The sequence below is a fragment of the Eretmochelys imbricata genome, chromosome 6 (assembly GCF_965152235.1).
Source record: "Eretmochelys imbricata isolate rEreImb1 chromosome 6, rEreImb1.hap1, whole genome shotgun sequence".
In the NCBI taxonomy this organism is placed as follows: Eukaryota; Metazoa; Chordata; order Testudines; family Cheloniidae; genus Eretmochelys; species Eretmochelys imbricata.
In genome coordinates, this window is record NC_135577.1 from 3,146,003 (window position 1) to 3,164,797 (window position 18,795).

The 18,795-nt window shown below is 46.1% G+C and overlaps 1 protein-coding gene across 1 annotated transcript; it reads left to right on the forward strand.

Moving 5' to 3' along the window:
* Window positions 1–11,608: 11,608 nt before the first annotated feature.
* Window positions 11,609–12,562, forward strand: LOC144265912 (olfactory receptor-like protein OLF2). The gene has a single exon (XM_077818967.1). The coding sequence runs from the start codon at window positions 11,609–11,611 to the stop codon at window positions 12,560–12,562; it is 954 nt and encodes a 317-aa protein (XP_077675093.1).
* The last annotated feature ends 6,233 nt before the right edge of the window (window positions 12,563–18,795 follow it).

Consider the following 18,795-nt stretch of genomic DNA (forward strand, 5'->3'; position numbering starts at 1 on the left):
CCCCTACTTCTCCCCCACTTTTGGGGAATAGCTTGCAGCCAAAAGGGGATGAGCAGGGAGCGATGCTTGGACTCAGGAAAGCAAAGAGAATGCAGTCGTGCCTGGTATCTGTGCAGGGGTGCTACAGTGGACACTTTCCTGGCACTGTCTCCTTAACCCTGCACATTCAAGCAAGGACAATGTGACCATTTGCAGGCAACTACTCCCCTAGAAACTTAGCTGTGCACAAATCCCAAGGCCTAGAAAACACATCCTGCACCAAAACTGTGTGTCATAATTGGTTATAGGACCCAAGACCTTCAGCACCAAAGCACAGGCCCTTGAGTGCACAGCAACTCCATTTGCTGGTCTCCGTAACAGATTTTTATCTTCTCTATGGACCAGCCGCTAGATGGGGACATGTTGCATTTAGCTCGTATGTTACATTCACTCAGAAAGTTTTCTCTGGCAAAACGCTCGCAGAGAACGTTTTATTTGCTTAAATCTTGGTGTTTCCAGGTTTAATGGAATATTTCTCTTTCAGAACCTCTTCACACAGAGAGTTTCAAAGGCTGGAGTGATGAGGCATAAATGACCAAGAATGGAGAAAGCTATTTTTTTCGGCCCAGTCTACCCTAGAAAGGTTTGCCTGCTTAGCTTTACTGGTACAGCTACACCGGCAAACCCGCCTAGCGTAGCCTCAGTTTATGCGAGCGAAAGAACATTTTTGCCTCTATAGCTTATATCCGTTCCCCCAAAAGAAATAACTAAATCACCAAAAGCACTTTTTTTCAAATGTTTTTGCCATTATACCTGCATCTCCATTAGGGGCTGGGTTACACTAGAAAGTTAGATCGACCCGGCTTTGTAATCAGAGGTGTGGAAACATCACACCCCAAGCGACGTAGTTAAGCCAACCTAAGTCCCCAAGTAGGGAGCACTAGCTGCAACCTCTGAAGGAGGCGGATTACCTCTGCCAACAAGAGAACACCTCCTGTCAGCACTGATAGCCTCTACACTGAGGTGCTACAGAGGTGTCCCTGTAACAGTCCAAGTGTAGACAGGACCTGTGGATTTTGCTGGTACAGAAATGTTGGGTTTTTTTTAAAAAAATGACACGCCTAAACCACATCGCAATACTGACAAAAAGTTTCTTGCGTACACCTGGCCTCAAGAGGATCAAATACCAAAACCATAATTTGTGAGAGTTTTAATGAATAAAAGTGCCATTGTCGTCCGGCTCTGATTCCTATGGACATAGTATAGAAGTTACCCAAAGGAGGCTGTACATTGGTGATCCTTAGCTCAGATCCTCTGCGGGTGCAAATTGGCACAGGAGTCACACCCGCAGTGGCTCCGGCCTGTTGACTTCAACGGGAACACTCCACTTTACACCACCCAGAAGCTCCAAATGACCGATGTCAGTTACACCAGCAAAGAATCTGGTGTAGAGACTTCAATGCGGCTTCTATGCTTCACACCACCTAAGGCCCTGGCCCACTGACTTCAGTGGATCAAAACTGATTTATGCCATCTGGGGATCTGGCCCCTTTGAATTGTAGTGTTTATAGCCAATGTACATTAGCAGGAGATCTGGGCAATTAACTTTAATAGAGCTTTTCTTATTTACACCTGGTCCATTGGCATCAATAGACAAAGCAGGTGTGTCCCACAAGTTTAAAGGATTTACCACTGGTATTAGCTCCTTTGTCTTAACCCACAGATGAAGTAGCAAAAGACACACGATTAACAGGAAATCTTCAGCGGACAGGCTTTGTTCACACAATTTAGCTTGTTGAATGTCTATTGCATTTCCCAATTCCTTTGTGTACCCTGGTAGGGGCTCTAATGCTCTAATCTTCTGCCTCTTTGGAGAAGGCTTTTAGTTCAGGCCTGTGTTTGAGGCTTTGGCAAGGAAAGGGCACTGCAACCATGCCTGCCCTCAGCTGCTCCCTCTTGTGAATCCTCCCAAGAGCAGAGTTTTTCTCCCACCAGCCTTGAAGAGAGAGTGTTATTTTTTATAAGGGTCACAGGAATAACATTCTTTAATGGAGTGCTTTGGATCGGAAAGATCCCCTCAGTTACCCCACTTTCTGCTCCCAACAGGTCAGCTGGGTGGGTGCTCCCCTCCAGGAGATCTGACCCCCAGTCTTCCCTTAAAACCGGATTCACAGGAGAGGGGTTTGGCATTTTAAATGCAGTTTTTTCACCCTCCTTCTGGGAAAAAACCTTCCTACAAAATGTGGGCAGAACCTCCGGTCTCCCCTCACCTTCCTCTCTGGGTCCCCACTGGGGCAGACACTCCTGTGTCCCCCAAAGGGGAAGGGGACCCTGGTCCAGCTTTGGGCTCACAGCTACCAGCTATGACAGACCCTTCCCTGGCCAGCACAATCCCCCTCTTTCCCTCAGGTTGGGCTTGCTTCCAGCTACAGAGTCCCTGGGGTCTGTTCCCACCTCAGCTGTCACCACGACCCCAACTTCCACCTTTGGGGTAAATGTTTCTGTGCACCCCAGAACAGGGCCTCTCCCCTGCCGACCTGCAACTTCCTGGCAGGCTCTATCTTTCTTGTCAGAAAACTTTGTTTTATCTAATCCAGTGTGTTTTAATAGAAGTGTCTGAGAAACTAAGTTGCAGGCATGTTTCGTGCTATTAAAGAAATAATGGACAATGTAGCTTGTATTGTCCAGGAGAGGACTGGGCAGGACAGGATGTACACTTCTGGAGAGAAATTGAAGAGTGGGGAGTGTGTTGGGGGTCACCCTCCAGTATAAGCAAGGGCGGTGAGAGCCTGAGTGTAACCGAACTATTCCTGGCCAGGCTGCAGTTACACACACATGCTCAGGGTATGATTTGCTTGCTTGACGTTTGTTTTGGAGTGGCCCAGGTGGAAGCCACTTCAGCAAGGCATTGCAAGCTTGTGGGCAGGTGTGACAAAGCTGCTGATTAGTCTGGGTTGGAACCTGGTTTGTCTCAGCCACCAAATTAGAAAATATCCCAATAACACAAAAGGTGTAATGCTGATGACAGTTGGGTTCAATTGACATGAAAGCGTGAGGTCATCACAGGGATGGGCCCATGCACTGATCCATGGCTGCAGATGCGCAAGGCCATTGTGGTCATCACCTCCCCAAAGGAGATACCTGGCAATCCCAGAGATGACTCTTCCCTTCTTTACTATGGTAGGAGAAATGATCCCCCGTTGGTGTGCAGGCTTGGCTGGGGTTATCAGTGCTCCAGGGAATGTTGGTCCCCCCTTCTCCTAGGTGGTGCCAATCTGTGAGACATTGCAGGGTTGATTGTATGAGGAAGAAAAATTGATGATCCAAGAGATCTATAGTCTTTGGAGTAATCCATGGGGGAGGGGTTTCAAAGAATGGAGGCAAAGTCCTGCTTCCCTGACCACCAGTAGGAACAACCAACAGGCAGCAAACTCTGTGTTCAGAAACTCCCAAGTCTGTGACTCCAGGTCTGTGCCCAGGAAACACTATGCCCTACTTCCTCTCAAGGTCATGCTCATAACTCCTCCTCCTGGTTTCTCTGCCTACTGTGACCTAGAGCTGCCTGGACAGTCCTCACTGAAAATGCCAAGGTCAGGGCAGGCTGCAAAAAGGAGAAATTTCCCCAAACTAGTCATTAACACTGATGACCTCTGCATCATCTCTGCAGATGCTCCAACAGAATACCTCCGAGCAAGCCAGCTCCCTCCCTATTCTATTGTTCATTTTATTTATTTCATATAATATATAGTCCGTGAAACAGAGTGTGACGTCGCACCCCATAATGCTTTGTAGAAATATGCTTATGAATGTAAATATGACGTAACTGGAAGGTGGTTTATGCGAGATATGCCATATAACATATCTCTTCAAAGGTTACCATCTATTGGATATAGTCATCCCATTTCCATGCATGCATCATTTTTGTATGAATATTGGCTTTGTACTTGTTTGATTTTAAGTAGCCTCAGTGAAGCGGTTGGTCAGCTTCTTGAGAAAAGACTATTCTGTGTAAGTGCCCAATCCAGAAACACTTAAGCTAACAATGAACTTTGAGAGACACCAATCCACATGTGAGCTTTCCTGGGAATGTGGCTTCGGCCTGTAAGGGACTGAGTCCTGCATGCACATGTGACTTGCCCATGTGAATCCAAAACTCCATCTTGGAGCTGCATTCTGCATAGGAGAGGGGAAGGGGTTTCCACCCAGAAGAGAGAGAGTATATAAGCCCCTGGGGAAACCCCTCCATTTTGTCTTCAGCTGGCACAAAAGATACCCTCTCCACCACAAGGAGCTGCCTGAAAGAAACTGGAACAAAGGACAGTAACTACAGGGGTGTGAGTGATTGCTGGACCCAGACTAGGAGGAAGTCTAGTCTGTAAAACAGGCTTATTGGAATGTCTCTAAGGGTGAGATTTACCTGCATTTGGTAATTACTGTATTAGGCTTAGACTTACATGTTTTATTTTATTTTGTTTGGTAATTCACTTTGTTCTGTCTGTTATTATTTGGAACCACTTAAATCCTACATTTTAAAATAAATAATATCACTTTTTACTTTTTAAATAGAAAAGGAGTACTTGTGGCACCTTAGAGACTAACCAATTTATTTGAGCATGAGCTTTCGTGAGCTATAGCTCACTTCATCAGATGTATACCGTGGAAACTGCAGCAGACTTTATATATACACAGAGAATATGAAACAATACCTCCTCCCACCCCACTGTCCTGCTGGTAATAGCTTATCTAAAGTAATCGTCAGGTTAGGCCATTTCCAGCACAAATCCAGGTTTTCTCACTCTCCACCCCCCCATACAAATTCACTCTCCTGCTGGTGATAGCCCATCCAAAGTGACAACTCTTTACACAATGTGCATGATAATGAAGTTAGGCCATTTCCTGCACAAATCCAGGTTCTCTCACTCCCTCACCCCCCTCCAAAAACCACCCCCATACACACACAGACTCACTCTCCTGCTGGTAATAGCTCGTCCAAACTGACCACTCTCCAAGTTTAAATCCAAGTTAAACCAGAACATCTGGGGGGAGGGGGGGGTAGGAAAAAACAAGAGGAAATAAGCTACCTTGCATAATGACTTAGCCACTCCCAGTCTCTATTTAAGCCTAAATTAATAGTATCCAATTTGCAAATGAATTCCAATTCAGCAGTTTCTCGCTGGAGTCTGGATTTGAAGTTTTTTTGTTTTAAGATAGCGACCTTCATGTCTGTGATTGCGTGACCAGAGAGATTGAAGTGTTCTCCGACTGGTTTATGAATGTTATAATTCTTGACATCTGATTTGTGTCCATTTATTCTTTTACGTAGAGACTGTCCAGTTTGACCAATGTACATGGCAGAGGGGCATTGCTGGCACATGATGGCATAAATCACATTGGTGGATGTGCAGGTGAACGAGCCTCTGATAGTGTGGCTGATGTTATTAGGCCCTGTGATGGTGTCCCCTGAATAGATATGTGGGCACAATTGGCAACGGGCTTTGTTGCAAGGATAAGTTCCTGGGTTAGTGGTTCTGTTGTGTGGTATGTGGTTGTTGGTGAGTATTTGCTTCAGGTTGCGGGGCTGTCTGTAGGCAAGGACTGGCCTGTCTCCCAAGATTTGTGAGAATGTTGGGTCATCCTTTAGGATAGGTTGTAGATCCTTAATAATGCGTTGGAGGGGTTTTAGTTGGGGGCTGAAGGTGACGGCTAGTGGCGTTCTGTTATTTTCTTTGTTAGGCCTGTCCTGTAGTAGGTAACTTCTGGGAACTCTTCTGGCCCTATCAATCTGTTTCTTTACTTCCGCAGGTGGGTATTGTAGTTGTAAGAAAGCTTGACAGAGATCTTGTAGGTGTTTGTCTCTGTCTGAGGGGTTGGAGCAAATGCAACCCTTCTGCCTGTCAGAGTTGGCAGCAACAAAGGCCGGGTTCAGTATCTAGGGGTTCTATTCCAATAACATAATGCAAAACCGGCTCGAGCCCCCACCCAGTGATTTGGGACAAATATATACCACCCCCGCTGGGCGCCTCCAAGAGGCAATACTTCCCCTCTTGCAAGCACATAGTCTGAGTGCAGCAAAAAAGCCTTTTAATAACAGGGAGAAACAATGTGGCATTATGTTAGGGAAACACCACCAACAGGATTCATAACACAACCTATGAGCAAAAAACCCACCCCAAGCAAATTGGGGAAAGTCCCAAAAGCCCAACAACCCAAAAGTCTCTGTCCCTGGTCAGGGCAGCCCTGGAGATCAAAAGTTTATGTGCTGAGTTTTACCTCCCAACCTGGGTGGAGATTGCGGGAGGGCGTGTTAAGGGGCACCTTACGTTGTCCAAAGCTGATGGCCCCACCTCTCCATCGGGCTCTGCTCTGACAGCTGCCCCATGAGCTGCTCTAGGCATCCAGCAAACTGTTCTGCTCCACCAGCCGCTCTGCTCACCGTCCCACAAACTGCTCCACCGTATATCTTCAGGCTCCCCCACTACTTAACACAACACCCAATGATTTCAGCTCTTTGTAAATTTAGCTTTTTTGTGATTTCAGCTTGTAGTAGGGGAGCCCCAATGCTGGTGCATCATTAGCCCAAAGTGAATTCAGTTCAGTGGCCTGTAACTAGACTCGTAATAGAATAAAAAATAGCTTTGATATTCCACAGTGGAGAGAGGAGGAAATGAAATTAACATAGAAAGCCCTCACCAAGAGTCCCATGCCACTAAGTATTAATACCTATCCCCAGCCTCTCTCAATTCACAGAGCTCTGGAACCTATGTCCCTTGCCTAGTGAGTGCTACATAGTTGATGGCGAGTCCCTCCATCATAACAAAAGGCCAAGTGCAGTTCCACTGTCTTTGATTCCCATAATCAGGGTAATAACAATTTATTTTTCCTGCCCAATAACAGAGACACTGGGGATGCCACAGCAGCCAAAGTGACCATTTAGGCCGCTATTGTCTCATTCAAGGCGGGGTGGGTGTGCCTATGCAAATGAGATCAGCCCCTGAAGTTCTTTTCCACAACTTGCCACACCTCACCACCAGATGTCAGGGTGGAGCTCATCCTGACTCTGCTTACATAAGTAATACCTGGCCAGAGGGCAAACAGTGTTATAGAGGGCAAACAATTCATGAGTTTACCTTGTATAAATAAGAAAAGGAGTACTTGTGGCACCTTAGAGACTAACCAATTTATTTGAGCATTAGTCTCTAAGGTGCCACAAGTACTCCTTTTCTTTTTGCGAATACAGACTAACACGGCTGTTACTCTGGAACCTTGTATAAATGTTATACAGGGTTAAATGGATTTATTGGGGTTTGGACCCCATTGGGAGCTGGACCTCTGAGTGCTGGAGACAGGAGCTCTTCTTAAGCTGTTTTCAGTTAAGCATGCAGCTTGTGCGGGACATGGTTCAGACTTCAATCTGGGTTTTCAGCAGGCAATCGTGCCTGGCTTATACAAGTAAAGGTACTGAAGTCCCAAGCTGGAAGGGAAAACAGGCTCAGGGGTAGTCTAGGCACATCAGGTGGCAGTTCCAAAGGGGTTTCTGACACGCAACCCATCACACAGAGTTTAAGAATAAAATTGCAGAACAATGTGGGAGTCGGGGAAGGATAGGACAAGGACCGATGGACTTGAATTCCAGCATGGGCAGTTTAGATTGGACAATAGGAAAAACATCCCAACAGTGAGGGTGGCTAAGCACTGACGTAACTTGCCCAGGAAGGTTGTGGAATCTCCACCATTGGAGATTTTTTAAGAGGAGGTTTGACAAACACCTGGCAATGAGATAGGACAAGATTTGACAACTGGTCTTTTCCATGGGCAGCTTCTCTGAGGCCTGGTTTATGCTTAAAAATTAGATCAACAGAGCTCTGTAGCACAGGGCGGGGAATCTTTTCACAGCCTGTGCGAGGCAGTTAGCTTGTACAGACCCTCAGTGTAATTCTTTCATTGACCGAGCTACTTCCTCTCAGGGACATGGATTAACCAAATTGAACGAAAAACGCTTTCATCCACGTGGAAAGCATCTACACTGCAGCGCTGCTGCACACCATAGCTGAGTCAATGCAATCGCCTTAGGATAGACATTATCTGACTTGATGGGGGAGTTTTCCCCTTCCCATTAAAGCAATTTTTCTCTCCTTTTCCATCATTCTTCTCCCTCCCTTGTAAAACTCTTTTCTTCTTTTAATAGATAAATAATTTCAGAAATTTTTCCTCTCAGCATCATTCCTTCCTTCGCCTCCCATGAATGTTATTTCAATTAAAGGCTGATATGATCTGAAACAGACTTGTTTGCCCATGACTTGGTGGTACCTCTTTCTTTTTCCTCCCTTCACTTACAATGAGTTGAGAAGGACAGAAGCAGTACCTGATCAGAAACCTAAAATCAGACATAGAGTCGAATCTTTCCCTGTTTGCTAACCACACCAATGTTACCCTTTATACCTCTGGAACTGCTTCCTTGGCAAGGGAGGTTAAATTTGGCTTTGATGACTTTGAGATTTGCTCCCTGGTGCATCTTTCCTCCCAGGAAAACAGGTGTGCCCAGCACATGCAATTAATGTTGTTGCCGTGTCTTTCCTTGTGGAAATGGATCACAGACGGCCAGATCATCAGCTGGCCTGGATCGCTGTCTCTCCCGGAGGTCATTTTAATATGATACAAAACTGAGGTGACTGTATTCCACTTTGTTTCTTGGTCACCTCTCCAAATGTCTCTTTAAGTAATTTACCAGCATTGGGATGCAAAGGTGTCTATAAATCAGTGAATTACCTATATTACAGAGTAAAATTGATCTATTTGGGGTTTATATCCCTCTGGGAGCTGCGTGTCGGCATGCTGGAGGCAGGTATCCTCCTGAGCTGGTTTCAGTCTAGATCTGCAGCTTTGGAGGTGTGGCCTGGACCCTTGGTCTGTGTTGCAGCAGACTGGTGTGTCTGGCAGGGAAAACAGCATATTAGATGACAGGAGGGAGGGAGGGGGGTGCCATGCTTGGACATACTTTGTTGCAGCGTCTTCAGAGATGCTGCAGAGGTCTTCAGTGTTAACCACCAGTGACCAACAAATGAAGGGGAACACAGTCACCTCAGTTTCATACTATATTCAAAAGGCCTCATGGAGAGAGTGTGATCGAGACCAGCTGATTCTCTGGCCCTCTGTGTTCCATTTCCAGAAGGAAAGAAACAGCAACAATATGAATGGCATGTGCTGTGCACACCTGTAATTGTGGGAGCAAAGATAATCCAGGGAGCAAATCTCAAAGTCATCCCAGGAATCAGTTCCAGAGGTGTAAAGGGTAATGTTGGTGTGGTTAGCAAACAGGGAAAGATTCAACTTTTGATTTTAGGTTCTGATTTTAGGGTTCTGAGCAGGTACTGCTTCCATCCTCAACTCATTGTAAGTGAAGAGCGGGAAAACAAAGACGTACCACCAAGTCACAGGCAAACACACCAGATTCAGAGCATTCCAGCCATTAATTGAAATGACAGTGAGCTATTCATGGGAGGGAAAGGAATGAAGGAAGGAACTATCCTGAGAGAAGCTATTTCAACTTTTCTGAACACATTTACTTTCAAAAGAAGTTAAAAGCTTTACAAGGGAGGCAGCAGAACGATGGAAAAGAGGAGAAAATTGCTTTAATAGGAAGGGAGAAAACTCCCCCATCGAGTCAGATAATGTCTATCCTAAGGCTATTACACTGACTCAGCTGTTATATGCAGCAACACCACAGTATAGATGCTTTCCACATTGATGGAAGGGTTTTACCATCATTGTGGTTAATCCACTTCTCCGAGAGGCAGTAGCTCGGTCGATGAAAGAATTACACTGAGGGTCAGTACAAGCTAACTGCCTCGCAGAGGCTGTGAAATGTTTCCCCACCCTCTGTGACTGAGCTCTGTTGATCTAATTTTTAAGCATAAACCAGGCCTCAGAGAAGCTGCTGATCAAAAAGAACAGTTGGGAAATCTCATCCTATCTCCCTGACAGGTGTCCGTCTAACTAAGTGAAACTATTTTCCCTTGTTTATTCCTCTCCCTTCTTTTTGCAAATACAGAGTAACACGGCTGCTACTCTGAAACCTTATATGTCTTACAGGCTTTACATTCCACTTATTGGGGCCAGGACAATGAGGTTACTCTCAAACCTCATTCAAACCTTACTCTCAAACCCTAACTGAGAAGATATCATCTATAGCTGCAAACAGTTTGTACATTTCATCTGTATCTAACTTTCAGTTCCTTTGATTCCAAATGTGTTGCTAAGGCTGGTTGAAAATTTTTCTTGAGACTTTTTTCCATGGGAAATTGGATTTTGCTTTCAACAATTTTTTTCATGAAATTATTTTTCCGTGGAAATTATCAGCTTTCTGTCAAAATACAAAACTCTCCTCCTCCCTAAATTATGGCTGTGGGACTCTGATGAAGTTCCAGGGCAGTTCAGCAAGAGGAGAGACCATCATGCATTCGGGGGGATGTAGTCCAGCCTGGGTGCCAGGAACATGGAAGAGATTGGTGGTGTGTGGTATCTGAGGCACCCCCGGGTACTTCCAAGTGAAAATATTAAGTTTTTAGCTAAAAAAATTTGGTCAGCACGAAAAAAAAACAACGCTTTGTGGATTAGGTCTACACAGTACCCAAATTACAATGAATACACCAGGATGAAATATACCCTAACCTCATGCTCTGTAACTCTGGTAGAATTTGCATCATTTAATAACACACTAAGAAAGAGTGGGTCAAATTAATCCCCAGGGCACCAATTACACCAAGCTGGCTTTGGTTCACTGAATACATTAATTAGATGTTGTGGCTCTCTCAACTCAGATACTCCCAGTTGCTTCTCAAATCATGGGCCATAGATCGCACATCTCAGTATAAAATTTCCTGCATGCTCCCAGGCTGGCAGTTTCTATTGATGAGGAAATGCCACCACATCTCTCTCTCTCTTCTCAGCAGGTACGTGCTATTGTCCTGAATTACAGTCAGACACACACAGAGACACCATGGGGATCAGCAGCTATTCAATTCCAGACCTCCAGCACCAAAAGCCTCAGCCCCAACTCCGACCCCTTCAGCTAAAGGAGTGACCTCATGGGTTGGAAAAAAATAGGTAATTACAAAGTCACTAAAGCCAGGGCTTCCCATGATGTCGCTGGGTTTTCATACGGCTCAAGTAAATGTCCAAAAGCTTAATTAGCACAGTAAGCAACTTTACCCCAAATGGACGTGCCAAGCCACAGAGCTCCCCTTGCCCAAAGAGGGTGGAAAGATTGACACTCCTTCACTCTCACTCCTTCTTTAGATAAGGAATAATCCCTTCAGACTGATTCTCTCACAGCAGAGTCACAAGTCACTGTTTTCTCTTTGGATTAGTGAACAGGAGTGTTTGTACGGGGGGCATGACTAACCTGCCTGTCATTGTGTTTGAACAGTGTCTGCATTTTATCGAACATCTGGAATAACCAGCTGTGAACATCTGGCTCTGTGGACTAGGCCCTTCCCTGAGCTGGTACTGATGTCCGTTAAGAAACTGATCTCCGTTTATCTTCACTTACTTCATTACAGAGAAGGGACAGGTTTTCCTCACTATCTACCTGCCCACATCTCCGTAGCTTTCTGATCTCTGTTGAGAGGAGATGGAAGAGGGAAATCACTCAGAGGCTACTGAGTTCATTCTCTCAGGACTGACAGATCATCCGGGGCTGCAGGTTCCCCTGTTTGGGGTTTTCCTACTGATTTATGGTATCACCCTGGTAGGAAATGGGGGGATGATCTTGTTAATCACAATTGATCCCCGACTCCACACACCCATGTACTTTTTCCTCAGGAATTTGTCTTTCTGTGACCTCTGCTTTTCCTCGATAATTTCCCCTAAGATGCTTCTGAATTTCTTAGCAGAGAGGAAAAGCATTTCTTACACGGCCTGCGCTGTGCAAATGTATCTCTCTATCGCTTTTGGAGATGCTGAGTGCCTCTTGCTGGCTGTGATGGCATATGACCGTTATGTGGCCATCTGTAACCCGCTGCTCTATACGGTCACCATGTCCAGGCAGCTTTGTAAACAGCTGGTGGCTGGGGTGTACGTTCTGGGGGTGGTAGATTCAATGATACACACGTGTGTTACATTTCGGATGTCATTCTGCAGCTCCAACATCGTCAATCATTTCTTCTGTGACGTCCCCTCGCTGCTGGCTCTCTCCTGTTCTGACACCCACATCAATGAGATTGTGATGTTTGTTTCAATGTGCTACATTGAAGTCATCAGCTTTGTGACTGTCCTCCTCTCCTATGTCTATATCACCTCCACCATCCTGCAGATCCACTCTGCCGAGGGCCAACACAAAGCCTTCTCCACCTGCACTTTCCACTTGACAACTGTGGTCCTGTTTTATGGCACCCTCCTTTTCATGTATTTACGTCCCACCTCCAGCTATTCCACGGATACAGACAAAGTGGCCTCTGTGTTTTACATGCTGGTGATCCCCATGTTGAACCCCCTCATCTACAGCCTGAGGAACACAGAGGTGAAGGACGCCCTGAGGAAAGCAATGAATAAATTCTTGAATCTGTTTCATTCAGTACTGGTTTAGTGGAGGGGAGTGGAAACAGGTGAAATCAATTCTCAGCCCATTACAAAATAATTTCGGTGATCCCGTGTTAGTTTTGTTCATTATTATATTGTTATTATTATTGATTTGTTTGTATTCCAACAAGGTCTGCAGTCCCCAACTGAGATCAGTGGACAAAAAGGGAAAGCATCACAGGAAATGCAGGAAACCCAAGTGCATAGTGTGCCGGGTTCGGTCACAGAGACCCTCATTGGGACTGTCACCTCATGCGCTGAAATTACCTCTGAGCCCATTTTCCCTTCCAGCCTGGGCCTCCAGAACCCTGTCTTGTTGAGCCAGAAACACTAGCCAGCTGCAACACAGACCTAGGCTCTGGGTGATGCCCCCAAAGCTGCAGATCTAGACTGAAACCAGCTCAGCAGGACACCTGTCTCCCCTGTTTGCCCCCCGCCCCCATAACAATTACTTCCACTGAGTTTATAAATAAACAAAAGTGATTTTATTAAGTATAAAAAGTAGGATTTAAGTGGTTTCAGTAATAGCAGAGAGAAAAAAGCAAAATAAAACAAAACCCTCAGGCTAAGCTTAATTCACTCAGTCATCAGTTACAAATGTTCCAGTTTTTCTGAGGATAGTGGACTGTTTCCTGCATGCAGTGAAAGGTTTTAGTAAGACAGATGAACACCATTTCCTCCCTGTCATCCTTCTTTATTCATTTATTCAAATCCACCACAAATGGTATATATCACCACACATTTATTTATTGCCATAACTCATTTCATTTCCTTCTTTCAGTCCTTCCAAGAGCAATCATAATATTTTATAATAAATTTACAGGTAAACAAACACTTGTCTTTCTCATGTTCTGTCTCACTTTCTAGAAGAATGAAAAAGCTGTGGAAAGAGGTGCAGCCAGTTAAAATGGATCTCAGCATCTGCTCTGCTGCTGAGATAATGTCCTTGGCTTTCCCTTAGGTGCTGTTTCCATACATGGAATGTTGGTCCCATTCGCTCAACAGGGTGTGGGAAAAAAGATCTGTGACCTATAGCTGAAAACAATCGTATCCCATTTCAAGACCCATCATCTTTCTGGGCTCATGGATCTTGACCTCCTCCCTGGATTGGAACTGGTGAGGCAAAGGGGAAAGACACCTTGTCTCATCCTCAAAACCTTCAGCCATTTCCTTTCCCTGAAACTGTCTTTCTTAAAATCCTTACTCTTTATCCACCACCCTCATTGCTCAGCAATTAGCTCACTGCTTCAATTCTGCAAAGCCGACCACCACACATCAGAGTGAGGAGAGAGACTTTTTTTTTTAACTTGATATCACTGTAAAGGCGGTACTGACCTGTGGGGCAATTTAAGTGATTTGTCCACTTTGTAACAGAACAGAAGAATGAACCCAGGTCTGCTGAGTCCGAGTCCAGCAGACCATCTGCCCTCCATGGATCAGGGAGAGATGGATGAAATGATTTCTTTCCAACCCAAAAGAATCTGCTATCTTGTGACCCTAAATCTTTAAATAAAGCCACATCGGGTCAAATGTAATATCCCAAAACCCAAACAGATGCATGTCCCATTATAAGAACATAAGAACATTAAGAATGATCACACTGAGTCAGAGCAAAGGTCCATCCAGTATCCTGTCTACCAACAGTGGCCAATGCCAGGTGCCCCAGAGGGAATGAACCTAACAGGTAATGATCAAGTAATCGCTCTCCTGCCATCCATCTCCACCCTCTGACAAACAGAGGCTAGGGACACCATTCTTTACCGATCCTGGCTAATAGCCATTAATGGACTTAACCTCCATGAATTTATCCGGTTCTCTTTTAAACCCTGTTATAGTCCAAGCCTTCACAACCTCCTCAGGCAAGGAGTTCCACAGGTTGACTGTGCACTGTGTGAAGAAGAACTTCCTTTTTTTGTTTTAAACCTACTGCCCATTAATTTCATTTGGTGGCCCCTAGTTCTTATGTTATGGGAACAAGTAAATAACTTTTCCTTATTCACTTTCTCCACACCACTCACGAATATTTATACCTCTATCATATCCCTTCTATGGGTATGTATACACTACAAATTTAGGTCGAATTTATAGAAGTCGTTTTTTTAGAAATAGTTTTTATATATTCGAGTGTGTGTGTCCTCACGAAAATGCTTTCAGTGCATTAAGTGCATTAACGCGGCGGAGTGCTTCCACCGTACCGAGGCAAGCATCGACTTCTGTTGCACTGTGCGTAGCTATCCCACAGTTCCCGCAATCTGTGCTGCCCATTGGAATTCTGGGTTGAGATCCCAATGCCTGATGGGGCTAAAACATTGACACGGGTGGTTCTGGGTACATATCGTCAGGCCCCCGTTCCCTCCCTCCCTCCATGAAAACAGCAGCAGACAATTGTTTCGTGCCTTTTTTCTTGAGTTACTTGAGCAGACGCCAAACCACGGCAAGCATGGAGCCCGCTCAGGTAACCATCACCGTATGTCTCCTTGGTGCTGGCAGATGTGGTACTGCATTGCTACACAGCAGCAGCAACCCTTTGCCTTGTGGCAGCAGATGGTGCAGTAGGACTGGTAGCCACCATCGTCATGTCCGAGGTGTTCCTGGCCGCATCGGCCATGAGTGCCTGGGCAGACATCGGTGCAGGTTCTACATTAGAAGTGACTTGACCAGGTCATTCTCTTTAGTCCTGCAGTCAGTCCTACTGAACCATCTTATGGTGAGCAGGCAGGCGATATGGATTGCTAGCAGTCCTATTGCATCATCTTCTGCCGGGCAGGCAAGAGATGAGGATGGCTAGCAGTCATTTTGTACCATCTTCTGCTGAGCAGCCATGAGATGTGGATGGTTTGCAGTCCATCTGCACCGTCTGCTGCCAGCCAAAGATGTAAAAGATAGATGGAGTGGATCAAAACAAGAAATAGACCAGATTTGTTTTGTACTCATTTTCTCCCCCCTCCCCATCTAGGGGACTCATTCCTCTAGGTCACACTGCAGTCACCCACAGAGAAGGTGCAGCGAGGTAAATCTAGCCATGTATCAATCAGAGGCCAGACCGACCTATTTGTTCCAATAAGAACAATTACTTAGGTGCACCATTTCTTATTGGAACCCTCCGTGAAGTCCTGCCTGAAATACTCCTTGATGTAAAGCCACCCCCTTTGTTGATTTTAATTCCCTGTAAGCCAACCCTGTAAGCAATGTCATAACTCGCCCCTCCCTCTGTCAGAGCTATGGCAGACAATCGTTCCGCACCTTTTTTCTGTGCAGACGCCATACCAAGGCGAGCATGGAGCCCGCTCAGCTCACTTTGGCATTTAGGAGCACATTAAACACCACACGCATTATCCAGCAGTATATGCAGCACTAGAACCTGGCAGAGCGATACCGGGCGAGGAGGCGACATCAGCTCGGTCACGTGAGTGATCAGGACATGGACACAGATTTCTCTGAAAGCATGGGCCCTGCCAATGCATGCATCATGGTGCTAATGGGGCAGGTTCATGCTTTGGAACACCGATTCTGGGCTCGGGAAACAAGCACAGACTGGTGGGACCGCATACAGGTCTGGGACGATTCCCAGTGGCTGCGAAACTTTCACATGCATAAGGGCACTTTCATGGAACTTTGTGACTTGCTTTCCCCTGCTCTGAAGCACATGAATATCAAAATCAGAGCAGCCCTCACAGTTGAGAAGCAAATGGCGATAGCCCTGTGGAAGCTTGCAACTCCAGACAGCTACTGGTCAGTTGGGAATCAGTTTGGAGTGGGCAAATCTACTGTGGGGGCTGCTGTGATGCAAGTAGCCCACGCAATCAAAGACCTGCTGCTATCAAGGGTAGTGACCCCAGGAAATGTGCAGGTCATAGTGGATGGCTTTGCTGCAATGGGATTCCCTAACTGTGGTGGGGCCATAGACGAAACCCATATCCTTGTCTTGGCACCGGAGCACCAAGCCGGCGAGTACATAAACCGCAAGGGGTACTTCTCAATAGTGCTGCAAGCTCTGGTGGATCACAAGGGATGTTTCACCAACATCAACGTGGGATGGCTGGGAAAGGTACATTGCACTCGCATCTTCAGGAACTCTGGTCTGTTTCGAAAGCAGCAGGAAGGGACTTCATTCCCAGACCAGAAAATAACTGTTGGGGATGTTGAAATGCCTATAGTTATCCTTGGGGACCCAGCCTACTTCTTAATGCCATGGCTCATGAAGCCATACACAGGCAGCCTGGACAGTAGTCAGGAGCTGTTCAACTACAGGCTGAGCAAGTGCAGAATGGTGGTAGAATGTGCATTTGGACATTTAAAAGCGCGCTGGCGGAGTTTACTGACTCACTTAGATCTCAGCAAAACCAATATTCCCACTGTTATTACTGCTTGCTGTGTGCTCCACAATATCTGTGAGAGTAAGGGGGAGACGTTTATGGGGGGGTGGGAGGTTGAGGCAAATCGCCTGGCTGCTGGTTACGTGCAGCCAGACACCAGGGTGGTTAGAAGAGCACAGGAGGGCGCGGTACGCATCAGAGAAGCTTCGAAAACCAGTTTCATGACTGGACAGGCTACAGTGTGAAAGTTCTCTTTGTTTCTCCTTGATGAAACCCCCCACCCCTTGGTTCACTCTACTTCCCTGTAAGCTAACCACTCTCCTCTCCTCTCTTCGATCACCGCTTGCAGTGGCAATAAAGTCATTGTTGCTTCACATTCATGCATTCTTTATTCATTCATCACACAAATAGGGTGATGACTACCAAGGTAGCCCAGGAGGGGTGGTGGAGGAGGGAAGGAAAATGCCACACAGCACTTTAAATGTTTACAACTTTAAAATTTATTGAATGCCAGCCTTCTGTTTTTTGGCAATCCTCTGGTGGAGTGGCTGGTTGGCCGGAGGCCCCCCCACTGCGTTCTTGGGCATCTGGGTGTGGAGGCTATGGAACTTGGGGAGGAGGGTGGTTGGTTACACAGGGGTTGTAGCGGCCGTCTGTGCTCCATGTGCCTTTCCTGCAGCTCAACCATACACTAGAGCATATTGGTTTGATCCTCCAGCAGCCTCAGCATTGAATCCTGCCTCCTCTCATCACGCTGCCGCCACAGTTGAGCTTCAGCCCTGTCTTCAGCCCACCACTTACTCTCTTCATCCCACCACCTCTCCTCCCGGTTTTTTTGTGCTTTCCTGCACTCTGACATTATTTGCCTCCACGCATTCGTCTGTGCTTTGTCAGTGTGGGAGGACAGCATGAGCTCAGAGAACATTTAAACACAAGTGCATTTTTTTTCTTTCTAATATTCACTAGCCTCTGGGAAGGAGAAATTCCTGTGATCCTTGAAACACATGCAGCTGGTGAAGAAAAAAAAAACAGCGGCATTTAAAAAGACACATTTTATAAAACAGTGGCTACACTCTTTCAGGGTAAGCCTTGCTGTTAACATTACATACATAGCACATGTGCTTTCATTACAAGGTCACATTTTGCCTCCCCCCACTGCGTGGCTACCCTCTCAACCCTCCCCCTCCCCGTGGCTAACAGCGCGGAACATTTCTGTTCAGCCACAGGCAAACAGCCCAGCAGGAATGGGCACCTCTGAGTGTCCCCTGAAGAAAAGCACCCTATTTCCACCAGGTGACCATGAATGGTATCTCGCTCTCCTGAGGATAACATAGAGAGATAAAGAATGGATGTTGTTTGAACGCCAGCAAACATGCACTGCAATGCTTTGTTGTACAATGATTCCCAAGTACGTGCTACTGGCCTGGAGTGGTAAAGTGTCCTACCATGAAGGACACAATAAGGCTGCCCTCCCCAGAAACCTTTTGGAAAGGCTTTGGGAGTACATCCAGGAGAGCTGTGAATGCCAGGGCAAATTAATCCTTTCACATGCTTGCTTTTAAACCATGGATAGTATTTTAAAAGGTACACTCACCGGAGGTACCTTGTCTGCCTTCCGGGTCCAGGAGGCAGCCTTGGGTGGGTTTGGAGGGGTACTGGCTCCAGATCCCGGGTGAGAAACAGATCCTGGCTGTCAGGAATACCGATTTCTCCACTTGCTTTCTGTGAGCTATCTACAACCTCATCATCATCATCCTCATCTTCTTCATCCCCAAAACCTGCTTCTGTGTTGCCTCCATCTCCATTGAAGGAGTCAAACAACATGGCTGGGGTAGTGGTGGCTGAACCCCCTAAAATTGCATGCAGCTCATCATAGAAGCGGCAAGTTTCAGGCTCTGACCCGGAGCAGCTGTTCGCCTCTCTG